Source organism: Cotesia glomerata, linkage group LG3 (assembly GCF_020080835.1).
Source record: "Cotesia glomerata isolate CgM1 linkage group LG3, MPM_Cglom_v2.3, whole genome shotgun sequence".
NCBI lineage: Eukaryota > Metazoa > Arthropoda > Insecta > Hymenoptera > Braconidae > Cotesia > Cotesia glomerata.
This window is the reverse complement of record NC_058160.1, coordinates 3,433,168-3,446,458: the sequence shown is the minus strand read 5'-3', so window position 1 is coordinate 3,446,458 and position 13,291 is coordinate 3,433,168. Positions and strand designations below refer to the sequence as shown.

Below are 13,291 nucleotides of genomic sequence, written 5' to 3'. Positions count from 1 at the left end.
GATTAACTGCTAAAAATTACCATTTCAAACAGTAAAATCATGATTTTACTAATCATTTTATAATATTTACCATTTAAACGTTACAATTTACTCTTTACATGGAAGAAAATACTATTTCAAACAGTAATATTCGCTATGTAAATGTCTAAAATGTTAAAATATGATAATTAAGAATTCAGACTTTGATATTTATCATTTCGTACCTAAAAAATGATTTTATGATATGTAAAAAGTATAAAATAAAGTTAGTAAATTTCTAATACAAGCAACGTCAATATTTACAAAGTAAAATGGTAAATTTTCAACGCAACGCTAAAAATCAAACTGTAATTATTGACTTGCTTGAATTGGTAAAATTTATATTTTAAAAGTATAATTTTTACTGTTTCAAATGTTAAATTCTCCCAGAGTGAGATCCCCTTCTCTTTCATCTGAGTTCTCTCTTCTCCTCATAATATGGATCATATATTGAAATGGCAATTTTTTCTGTTTGAAACTGTAATTTTTTAAGATGAAAGAGTCGTTATTTACTATAGTGACAGCTATTAATTACTTATTTTGGATATTAAATTATAAATTGTGGCTTTTATACTTTCTACATTAAGTTCTATAATATTTATATTTTTGCCACCCCGATGTTCGCTTTACTGTTTGAAACTATAAAAATGAACCGGAATCCGAGTGAATATTAGTTTACTTTTTTCCGTGTACTAATCCTTTCATAGTCTATTTTAAAAACGTTGTCAAAATATAAATAATCAATTATCTGTGTTATTTTGCGCTTCAATCAATTCAAAATTGTTTATATTTTCATGAAAATCACTAATTTGAACTAATAATTATATCTTTATCTATTAAAAGTAGGGTCAAATAAGTTTTTTGCCCTCTGGGCGGAAAGTGGCAACTTTGGTCTCACTGCGCTAAACAAAGTTGCCGCTTTCCTCCTTCCTCGGACAAATAGTATATTACACACCTAGGGAAGTAAAGTAAGAAATGTCTCAGATCACATGTAATTGTCGGCCGAGGCGAAGCCGAGGTTGACAAACATGTGATCTGAGGCTTTCTTATTTAGTTCCCGTGGAGTGTATACTATTTTTTTGCTCGACGAAGGCGGAAAGCGGCAACTTTGTTTAGCGCAGCGGCACGAAAGTTGCCACTTTCCGCCCGGAGGGCAAAAAAAAATATTATACAGCCCTTGGGAAGTAAAAAAGAAAACCTCAGATCACATGTTTGTTGACCTCGGCTTCGCCTCGGCCAACAATTACATGTGATCTGAGGCTTTTCTTATTTTCCTTCCCAAGGGGTGTAATATACTATTTACTTTGAAACCTGTTCAACTACTGGGTACTTTACCTTAGAATAAAATTACGACACACCTAAAAATTGCGCGTAAACTTGTTGCTGACACCTCAGAGCCCTTTGACATGCGCGCACTTAACAATCGATTGTGTGTATAAACTAAATAAAAACCCCAGTGTAATGTCATTCGGTCTGCAATGTTCTCTTAAGCTCAACGTGTGTGTGTACCGCACAAAAATACTGTAGAATTTAAACTTACAACGCAATTATTGTTTTATTAAATATTAGTGATTTCTTTTAAGAAATTAAGTAAGTATACTATAAAAAATAATTTTTTTTTATTAATAATTTAAGTATATATTTTCCAGGCTTTGTAGTAATTAGTTATAACTAATTGATTAAAAATGTCTAAAGTATTGACCTCAGGATCGAGTATATTACTTCTTTTCATAACAATTGCGTCACTAAAATCAATCGGAGCAGCTAATCTCTATAATTTTGAAGAGCACAATGGAAAAATTTCGTTAATTAATAATAATAACGCCGCTTCCGTGCGTCATAATCATTTAAATTCACTCAATAATCACAATCACAGAGTCCAGAGGTCTGTTAATTCAAACCATAATTATTATGATCAACAACGAAATCCGCTGGATTATATTGTAAATCCTTCTGATGATAATGGTAAGAAATATATTTTATTTTTTCTATTAAATATAATTTTTTTATCAATAATTCATGGACAAAACAAAGCTGAAGAAATAAGGGCGTGCTTTAATTAAATTCCATAAATTCCGAAAGAGATATCGTGCTTTATATGAATGCGCCATTCATTATTGGAAGTATTTGATCTCATCTTTTTATACAGAGCATTCACATATAAATATAGATTAAATTTGAAAAGTATTTGAAATATTTATTACTTATAAAGACTTAATACTTTTTTAGATAAATATGTTTTCATTTACCATATGTCAGTTTTATTGAAAATTTAATAATTACGGATGATTCTCTGTAAGGACATCTTAAATCTGTACAAAATTGTCCGACCAAATTATTTTTGATTTTATTAGGAACAAAATTAACAAGGGCTACAAAACTATCAGCTTAATCATAATAAATAAACAGCCGATTTAATTTTTGCTTTTTCGATATTTGTGTATCTTTTGCCATATAACATCACAGGGGACTGTTTTTTTTTTTTTTTTTTTTTATCAAATTGAGAAAAATCAAGCAAACTATTTCAATGCATTCAACTTTTCAAGTTCTCAATTAATGTTTACATTAATTAGAATAATATTAAGACTTATGGATCCAATTTTATAAATAAATTATAAATAAAAATAGTTGCCAGGGGACTGAGTTTTGAAGTGGCCCAGACACATATTTCCAGCACAAATGGTGCTTTGACACTAAATAAAATGCCGATAAAGCGCTAACAGCCCTATGGTTATTAACTTAAGGCTAGTTAGATCCTTATAAACCTTACAAAAGGTAAAATAACACGCTGGATTTTTTTTTTGGCTTTGAACTTCTGGCAGGGGACTGTTCTTAAAATGCCTGGGACAAACTTTGGTTTAATGAATTTAATGAAACAAATTAATTTTCGGTACTTTTTATTGAAGAAGATTGTTAGTTAACTAATTAAGTTTATAAACATTATAGACCAAATTATATATTATGGACGAATAACTTAAAATTTAATCTTAAAGTTTTAATTTTGGGAATGGGACAGCCCAGGGGACTGTTATTTCGGTGGTTTACGAATTTATAGCAAAAAAATCAAAATTTATATCATTTTAGTTTTCAATGCTCCAAATAGAAATGTTTTTTTACTTTCGTAAAAAATTTGTTTTAGTAACAAAATAACAATTTTTCTAATAAAAAAATGCCTGGGACAACAAAAAACATCCTTACAGAGAATCACCCATATAGAAGATATTTCTTCTTTATAACAAACAATTTAATCTTAATCAAAATTAATTATTATTATCATAATATTTATAAAAAATTTTTAAAATATAATTTCTTGTAAAAAAAAACAGCTAAATATTTATTAAAATTTTTTTAGAAAAAATTTTTTTAAATTGTTAAAGTTTTAACTAAATTTCATTTCTTCTTATCATCTCAAATTTTTTTATTTATTGTAAAATAAATAAATTGAAGTACTATTCACAAGTAATTATTGACAACAAATTATAAATTAATTATACAGATAAACAATTACTAAGTATAATTAAAAATATTGATGATTTACAACGTCTTAATGTCAAGGATAAAAATATATTAGCACTGAAACTGTCAAATTACCTCCAAAATATGGGCTATACTAAAAATAAAAATAATAATAACTTAATGTCATTTTTGTTGGTGATGATGACACTAGCTGAGCATAAAAAACCACATGAGCGTATCCCATTATTTATTGACGGCTCAAACGATAACGACCAAGATGATAATGATGATGACGTTGACGACAATGATGAAGACAATGAGGAAGACGATTACGATAGCTTGGCTGAAATAATAAACAATAATAAGTTAAGTAAAGTTTCTATGGATAAAAACAAAGAGGACCAGGATCTTTATTACCGAAAGCGACGACAAGTACTCAGGACTTTTGGAAGTAATGACAAATATCTTGATATTGTTAAAAATAACTATCCTGTTAAGAGGAATGTTGATGTCATGAAGATGATGGAGCACCAGTGGATTGGTTCTGACTCAAACCGGCCTGAAGTAAGTTTGTTTGGAATTTTTAATTTACTCGGATCCCAGGAAATGAAATAATTAAATATAGTCAGCTTCTCTGGATCTCAAAATATTTTTTGATTTTTTTGTTTTAATTCTGCAACTTTTATATATCATGACTTCTTCAAGCATCTAATAAATTAAATTAAATATCAATCATCACAATAATATATACAATACCATAAATTAAAAATTATAAATTGTCATACTTTAAAGTTATAATAATAAAGTTAGCCGACATTATTGATTTTTTTATTTTGCTTAATTTATTAAATTATTACTAAAAAATATTTTTAAAAAATTGCACTTATAGTTATTGAAGTTTTTAACAAATGAAAAAATTTTTTTTGTAATAATTTTTTAATAAAAAAAATTATAAAAATTTTTAGATGTCGGCTAACTTTATTTTAATTTTAAAATTTATATATGCAATTGACACAAAAGTCTGATGAAAGTAAAGTTAGCAGATATCTGTCATTTTTTGAACTTTTATAACAAATAAATTACTACTAAGAAAAAATTTTTTTTAAAATTACAACAATAATTTTTTGACAGATCTACAAATTTAATTTTTCAGAAAATTAATTTTATTATAATTTATTTATTAAGTCATTTAAATTTGGCATTATTTATTTAAAGATTAGCCAGATAGTTCACAAAAAAGTGTCATAAAAAAATATACAAATATCATTATTATTTAAAAAGATTACTCTATATAATTTCTTGCTGAAGTTAGCTGATAACTATCAACTTTTTTCATTTTTATAACAAATCAATTACAATAAAATAAAAAGAAAAAATTTTTTACTAATTTTTTTTTTTAATTTTCACATGTGAAATTTTTTTTTATAATAATTTTATTGTTATAAAATTCTAAAAAAAATTTCTAATGTCATTTACTTAACTAGTGTCATTATATATATATATATATATATATATATATATATATATATATATATATATATATATATATATATATATATATATTTGAAATAATTTTGACAGCTGTCAATTTTTTTAATTTTTATAACAAATCAATGGCTGCGTTCAAGTTTACTAAGTTCTTAGCAGATCTGAGCATATATTCTAGCAATAACTTAAAATAACTATATTATTTTTTTTTTTTTAATCTATAATAAAACAATGCAAGGTATATTTATTTAAGTGTGTCTAAAATTAATTTTTTTGGTAGATAAAGTCAGCCTTGCTCAGAACTTAGTAAACCTGAACGCAGCCAATTACAATGACAATTAATTTAGCAGATATTCGATAATTTAAAAAAATTTTCTAACAAATAAATTATGGTAAAAGAAATGAGAAAAAAATTGATATGTAGAAATTTAAAAAAAGTAAAAATGCAATTTATTAAAAATAATTTTTCGGAATAAATTTGTTTGTAAAATAAAATTAAAAAATAGTCAAGTAACTGCTAACTTTAATATCATTCAATTACAATAAAAAAATGCGTTAAAAATTTTTTACTTATTTTTTTTTTAATTTTTACATCCGAAACTTTTTTATTACATTTTTTTTTCATAATAATTCCACTGCTATAAAATTCTAAAAAAATTTTTAATATCTGTCAACTTCAGTGTCATTTTTTGTCATTATCTTTCTAAAAATTTAATTTTCATACAAACTAACTTTAAAACTATTTTCAGAAAACTGCAGAACAAGATGATCTAGACATTTTGTTCGGCCTTCACAAAGATGATAAGAAAAACTTGTCCGAAAAAAGTAATTCAGGTCCGAACAAAAAAGAAGAAAACATACAAAGAAATTCCCAAATAAAACCATCAAAAAATCCTGTCAATATGAATTCAGTGAACCCAACTGTGGAAAGTCATTCCAGTACCAAGAATATCAACATTAATAATAAAAATAATAATATTAATCCTACAACAACATCAAAAGCCAAAGAAGAACTGACTCAAGAACAAGTTCACATTACAAGTAAGAAGAAGAAGAATATTGATTGGTCTCAGTACTTTGGGATTGACAAAAGAATGCGGCAACCTAATTGGTCATTTGCTGGTAAGCCTGAAACCCAAAAAGAAGACGATGATTGGCTGATCCAGCATTATTACCAGACCATGGCAGATAATTTAAACAACCATGCTCACCTGTCTTCTGTAAATAATAATGTAAATAATAATTACAAGTCGATGAAGCGTAACAATGAAAACAAAATAGATAATATTGTAAAGTACTCAAGAGACTCCGCGGTGGCAGATCAAGTTTATGAGATTGATGATGAAGATACGCAGAGAGTAAAAGACAAGATTCTGAGCCAACTAGCCGCGGCTTACTCATTGGAAAAAATGCGCAAAGCTTTGGACGAGCTGAAGCATAACATAAAAATTCACCAGCAAGGCGAGTCTTTTGATAAAGAGTACAGAGTTAAAGACTCCAGAGAGAAGAAGAATTATTTATCGAAGATTAGTAATAATTATGATAACTTAAAAAGTCGTCCGTATTTTTTCCACCAGGATAAAAAGTCCGAGTGTCCTAGCTCGGAGCTGGAAGAAATAAAACAGCACTGCATGCCTGTAAATAATTATATTGGGGGCCAGATGCTGTTCCTGCCTTGCATCAGGCATCAGATTTGCAAGATGTGCAGCGATAATACAAAAGAAGAGAAGAAATGCATAAACTTCTTTGCTATCGAGGCCGCGAGAGTTTGCGATAATATTCAGCAGGACGAAGATGATGATGATGATCTGGTTGCTGCTCGCGACTCCTGTAGAAAAATTGCTGTCTCAATAACGCAAATACAAATCCCTCCATTAGTTGGCCAAGATAACTCGCTTTGCTATAAAATAATCACACACAGTAATTATAATTCTTGTTTGAAAGACTTTGAGCAACAAGAGCATCACAATTATTTTAATAATAATAATAATAATTATTATCCGTACAAAATGTAATGAAAGTAAGATGTTTATTTTAAATGTTTAACTTCAACAGCCTAAGAAATATATATTTATCAGATTATTCATATATTATGGACCACCGGAATATAAATGTTTAAATAATTATATTCGAATGTAAATGTATCATACGAAAGATATATGTCCAATATTTATTGTTGTGTATTATGAAACAATAAAAGCTATAGTTAAATTGAAAGTATTAAATAATTAATTATGAGATAGATTAAAATAAGGGGTTGTACTTATTTCAACTTATATATGAAAAATTGATGTGGGTACTCAAATGAAAGGTCTCGATGAGTGTAATCAGGATAAGCTTATATTTTTAAGAATGTTAATAGTTCACAAGATACAAGGTAATTTCTTAATTATTGACATTTTTAAAGATACAAGCTCATCCCGATGTTACACTCATCAAGAGCTTTCATTTGAGTACCCGCATGCATTTTCATATATTTTTCATATATACATATATTTAATATATATAAATATATAAAATATATGAAAAATTGATGTGGGTACTTAAATGAAAGGTCTCGCTGAGTGTAATGTCAGGGTGAGCTTATATCTTTAAAAATCTCATTAGTTGACAAGATACAATGTCATTTCTTAATTATTGATATTTTTAAAGATATAAGTTCATCCCGATGTTACACTTATCAAGAGCTTTCATTTGAGTACCCACATGGATTTTTGATATAATTTTCATATATACATATATATAATATATATAAATATATGAAAAATTGATGTGGGTACTCAAATGAAAGGTCTCGATGAGTATAATGTCGGGATGAGCTTATATCTTTAAAAAATCCAATAATTAAAAAATTATATTGTATTTTGTCTATTCATGATATTTTTAAAGATATAAGCTAATAATGATGTTACACTCATCAAGAGCTTTCATTTGAGTACCCACATGCATTTTGATATATTTTTCATATATACATTTATATAAATATATAAAAATATATAAAAAATTGATGTGGGTACTCAAATGAAAGGTCTCGATGAGTGTAACATCGGGATCAGCTTATATCTTTAAAAATGTCAATAGTTCTCAAGATACAAGGTCATTTCTTAATTATGTATCTAGAGATTGAGTATTTTCGAATGCAGCTTAAATACTTATCATAATGATTTTAGGCATCTATTTTTAAAAATCATGATTCAGATATTATTTTAAAAAATTATTTATGGTATCTACTTTAATAATATAAATATTATAATTTTAAATACAAAAAAACGCTGTTCTCTCATATAAGTTAAAAGACCCAGTTATCGACACTGAACTAATTACTGACACTTGCAATTTTATTTTAATTAAATAAAACAAATCGACTCTAATAAATTAATAAATATAATTTTTGAATTATAAATTTTAAGATAATCGGTTTTTTGGGAACATTTTATTTTTTTAATTAGAATAAAATTGTAAGTGTCAATCAACTAAGCCAGTGTCAATAACTGGATCTTTTACCTTAATTAGAATTAAATTTAAATTAAATTAAATCAATTTCATTTACTTTATAAGTTTCAATTATTAGCATTATAGAAAAATATTTCTGAAAATAATTATTACAAAACGAAATAAAATTGCACTTTTCAAGAGACTAGTGGTGATTAGAAGCAGTCGTTTAACCGATGATACAAACGATGTAATCGAAGTGTCAAATAATTCGAAGTTTGAGCAACTATCGTTGACTAGATTAGCGATCCTATTTCTCAGGCTATTTAAGTATATATACTGAAAATTTTAATGCCAATTGGACAAGTATTTTTGAAGTTATAGAGTTTTTTGTGAAGTAATCTCGGAGCGTGTTGCACAAAAATGAGGCTGAGGCCAAAAACTTTAAATATTTTTTTTCTCAAAATTTTATTAAGTCGATAAGAATTTATTAAAAACGGCTGATAAGATTATTCTCTAATTTTGAAAAAATTTTCTTGGCTAGATTTTTTAAAAATTGATTGATAATTTCAAAAATGTTTTATATTTTTAAAGCAAAAACTTTCATCGAAAATCGTGAATTTTTTTGTCAACCCGTCAATTTATTAAAAATAGTTATTTTAATAATTCTTTCGATTAATCACTAGATAATAATATTAGTGAAATTTTTTTGAATTTTTGAATTTTGATGATTGAAACTAAAGATATCTTGCTCAGCGATAATACTGAAGTTAGCCGACGTTTTTAATTTTTTAGCTATTTTTAATTTATTAAATTAGAACTAAAAAATATTTTTTAAAAATTACACTTATAGTTTTTCAAGTTTTTTACAAATGAATTTTTTTTTTATTTTTCTGTAGTGATTTTTTCAATAAAAAAAAAATTCTAAAAATTTTTAGATGTCGGCTAACTTAATTTTCATTACTCACCGCAAGTAACTTTTTTTAGAAGACCTTCCGGAGATCGTCTACAGGAGCTAGAAAAATTATCATTTGTAAAAAAAAAAAATTATTATCAAATAAGGATTGGATTGCAAGGGAGTAAATTTAATGATAATTAATTTAAGAGACATTTTATAATTAAAAAAAATTTTTTTTTTCAAATGAATGCCAAAAAAATTAGAAAAAAATTTTCACACAGGAATTTTAAAAAACTATCAATATAATTTTTTATATTTAATTTATTTAATAAATAAAATTGAAAAATGTTCAATTTTCGGCTGATTTGAGTGTCATAAAATTTCATACAAATGATTAATTTCTGATTTAAGAACTAAAAAATAAAAACTCATTAATATGCAAGTATATGATATATTTGACTTATGCATTCATACAGTTCTTAATAATTAATTAATAACATTTTACCCGGCTTAATTATTTATGTCGAATACCACTTCAACATTAATTTTAAATTTATCAATTTTTACAATTATTTTTTTTACTTTCAGTGTGCGACCCGAAGGAAAAATCATAAATTTATTAATTTTTGCTGGATAGTCGAATTTAAAACCAATAATTAATTAATTACTACCAACTAATAATTAAATTTAAAAATCATTCTCTCCTTCAGTTGATACATTTTTATTTGATGTATTTAAATCTATTACTACTGCATTATTTATGATCGCATGTACTTTCTTAATTAATTAACATGTAAACTATGCATTCATTAGGAATATCAGAACAGTACATTGTCAATTATCACCCAGTACTTTTTAATTGTTTTTTTTTTTTTTTTATAATTTTACTGTTTAAATATCCCCATTTATATTTTTTTTTTTCTGTAAAGTTAATTATTTTTGACAATTTATCAAGATTTAGGTCATTGCTCTTATGTATGCCGAAGTGTCAGGCACTGGTCTAAACATTGCTTCACCGATTAACAAAAAATAATGATACTGTCGTCGATTTATAATTTAAAAGTAAAAAATAAATATTAAAACTATAAATAATCGCAATGTTTTATAGCGTTTGAACAATAAAAATTTTTAAAGAAGAAATAGCTTAAATAAAAATGAATATTGAAGCACTCTGTAATTATTGTCAAAGGAGAGTGCTTCGTTAATTATTGTCACCTATCGACGACTATAGGAAGAAGTGCTTAATTTAACATTAATAAATACATTGAATTATTATAAAAAAATAAAATAAAGAAAAAATAATATATATCTATATATTATGGTGGTGCAAAAAAACCGATTGTTTTTTTTTTTTTGAGTCTCGAGTAAAAAAATGTTAGTTTTTGATGTTTTAAGAGCCCTCTCCAAAGAACAGCTTAAAAAAAAATTTTTAAGAGGTCGCTCCAAATTTTTTAAATTTCAAAAATCGAAATTTTTTTTTTTTAATTTTTTTTCTCGTTACGTCATAATTTTATAGACAAAAAAAAAAGGTTTTCCTGAAAGTTTCAGTTCAAAATGTGAATTTTAAAAGGTCGCTCATAATGTTTTTTAAATTTCAGAGTTAAAACATGCTAATCTAATTAAACAGTCACTAATAAAATGAAAAAAAATTATGAGCGACCTTTTAAAATTCACATTTTAAACTGAAACTTTCAGGAAAACCTTTTTTTTTGGTCTATAAAATTATTACGTAACGAGAAAAAAAATTAAAAAAAAAAAAATTCGATTTTTGAAATTTAAAAAAATTTGGAGCGACCTCTTAAAATTTTTTTTTTAAGCTGTCCTTTGGAGAGAGATCTTACAACATCAAAAACTAACATTTTTTTACTCGAGACTCAAAAAAAAAAAAAAAAAAAAAAAATATTCGGTTTTTTTGTGCCACTCCGCTATTTATTTAGTAAAAGAATGATTATCGAACTTGCAACATGCATATACAATTATACCTCCACATTCCCGATTGATTAATTAATTAATTAATTTACGTTTTTATTTTTATAATAAACATTTGCAAGATAAGACGTCACCTGTGACTTCGTATAATTTTTGCAATGACTCTCAACAAACTTATTTTATTAATAATAATTGTTATTCTTAATTATTGTTGCGCAGTTCCTTACACAAATTTTCTTCACATTTAATTACAAAACAAAATAATTATATCTAATTCTAATGCTATTTTTTTTAAATCACGTCTTTACCCGCTATCTCAGTGTTTCCATCATTAATGCATTCTATTTTTTCTTTTTATTTATTTAAAGCTGCACTTTATTTTTTTAATTATTAAGTATTTCTTCCCAAGTTTATAATTTAATGATATTTAAGAACAATCGATACATGAATTAATTCACTTGATTTAACAAAAATAATTTTATAAAGCGCAATTTATTTTTCTTTTAAATAATAAATTAATTGATTAAAAAAAAGTCACACTTTGCCACAAATTGCTTGCATAAAATATAACTGAATTTAAATCGTTTGCATATTCAATATTATTTTTTTTTTTTATTTATAAATATAAATTATTTTTCTTATAATATTTTGTGGGAAATTATTTTTTATTATCATTATTATTTTATATTTTAATGCAGGCAACTTACATTATAATTATTATCTTATATGCTTATTATTGGTGCCAATTGTACACATGTTTTTTTTTATCATTTTTCGAGTCATTGGTAATCTAGATTGATTAATTAATTAATCTATTCTAATGATCTACGACGGAAATACCGTTCGCTTCTTTTTTTTTTTTTCTCTATAATTGATAATGATCCAAAAGTACATAATAATTATAATAGTAATAATAATAATAATGTTCGGTTTGATGATCTACATGCTTTATCAATCACAGTGCACAAAGGGTCACAATTATTGTTATTTAATAATTATAATTATCATTTAAATGATTAATAAAAAAATATTTATACGAAGAAAACTTAAATAATAACGTTGGCTCGTATATTTTTATAATTATTCCATACGTGATAGCAGTACAGATATTAATTCAATCAAAAATTTATCGAGACCATTCCCGGCTGATTTTCTTAATTATTTACAGTTTTTTTTTTTCTAAATCTACAAGCAATGTGACGCATTTTGTCTGTACATTGATTTTTTTACCATTCACATTCATTTTATTATTAATAATTAATTAATAAATATTTTCAGTGCGTCACTGCAATTTTTAAAATAGTAATTGGAGTTTTCGCAATTTATTGTATTGACGTAATTTTTAAAAAATCAGATGAGATTTAAATAAAATTTAATATATATTGTTATTACAATAATGGATTTTGTTCTTTTTAATACGCGATGACAGGTCAAAGACGTATAATATTTTTAAAAATTCTTATTGAATTAATCTAAATTGTAATAAATATTATTTATTATCACTTACGCTATTGTAGAAGTTTTACAGTTTATAGTGTTTTTGCTCCCGTACTTAAACTATTTAACATTAAAACTATAATAAATATTATTATTATTATTCCATAGAGCTTGTTTAAGTGAGATACTTTCGTGAATGACGATTTGATTTATTTTTATTTAAATTCCCGGTATTTTTTATTGAAATTTTTAACGCATATTTTTTTTTTTAATATTTTAATGCTGAAATCAAGATTAGAAATTTATTTTATTATTGAACCCTAGTTTAGGGTTTGTTAAAATACCAAAATATAAATAAAATATTTTTTTGAGTAGAAATTAATTAAAAAAAATAATTGAGCGATTGGAATAAAAAATACAATGCGTTAATAATTTCAGACAATCAAATCACACTGAAAAGTAATACAAGCGTATATTATAAATATGTGCGTCTATTTATTCTATAACAATAAAATTAATTAATAATATATTGATACAATTCGTGGGGAAATAAAATTTAATTTTTTTTTTCTAAACCTTCTATAATAGTTCAAGTGTGATATATAATTGTAAAAGTGTAATTGCGTGTTACTT

The 13,291-nt window shown here is 25.2% G+C and overlaps 1 protein-coding gene across 3 annotated transcripts; it reads left to right on the top strand.

The window, feature by feature from the left end:
* The first annotated feature begins 1,448 nt into the window (after positions 1-1,448).
* Positions 1,449-7,179, top strand: LOC123260766 (homeobox protein 2). Of its 3 annotated transcripts, none has more exons than XM_044722087.1 (4): positions 1,449-1,608; positions 1,654-1,983; positions 3,515-4,038; positions 5,712-7,179. In XM_044722087.1, exons 2-4 carry the CDS (start codon positions 1,704-1,706, stop codon positions 6,975-6,977), a joined length of 2,070 nt encoding a protein of 689 aa, XP_044578022.1. In that variant the 5' UTR covers positions 1,449-1,608; positions 1,654-1,703; the 3' UTR covers positions 6,978-7,179. The 3 variants fall into 3 exon arrangements, with proteins under 3 accessions (XP_044578022.1, XP_044578021.1, XP_044578023.1); XM_044722086.1 differs by having other exon boundaries at positions 1,450-1,608; positions 1,668-1,983; XM_044722088.1 differs by having other exon boundaries at positions 1,456-1,608; positions 1,668-1,983; positions 3,686-4,038.
* Positions 7,180-13,291: the final 6,112 nt, after the last annotated feature.

Coding starts and splice junctions, on each gene's coding strand:
- LOC123260766 (XM_044722087.1), top strand. CDS start 1,704: ATGTCTAAAGTATTGACCTCAGGATCGAGTATATTACTTCTTTTCATA. Junction 1,984..3,514: donor AAATCCTTCTGATGATAATG/GTAAGAAATATA, acceptor TTAATTATACAG/ATAAACAATTACTAAGTATA. Junction 4,039..5,711: donor CTGACTCAAACCGGCCTGAA/GTAAGTTTGTTT, acceptor AACTATTTTCAG/AAAACTGCAGAACAAGATGA.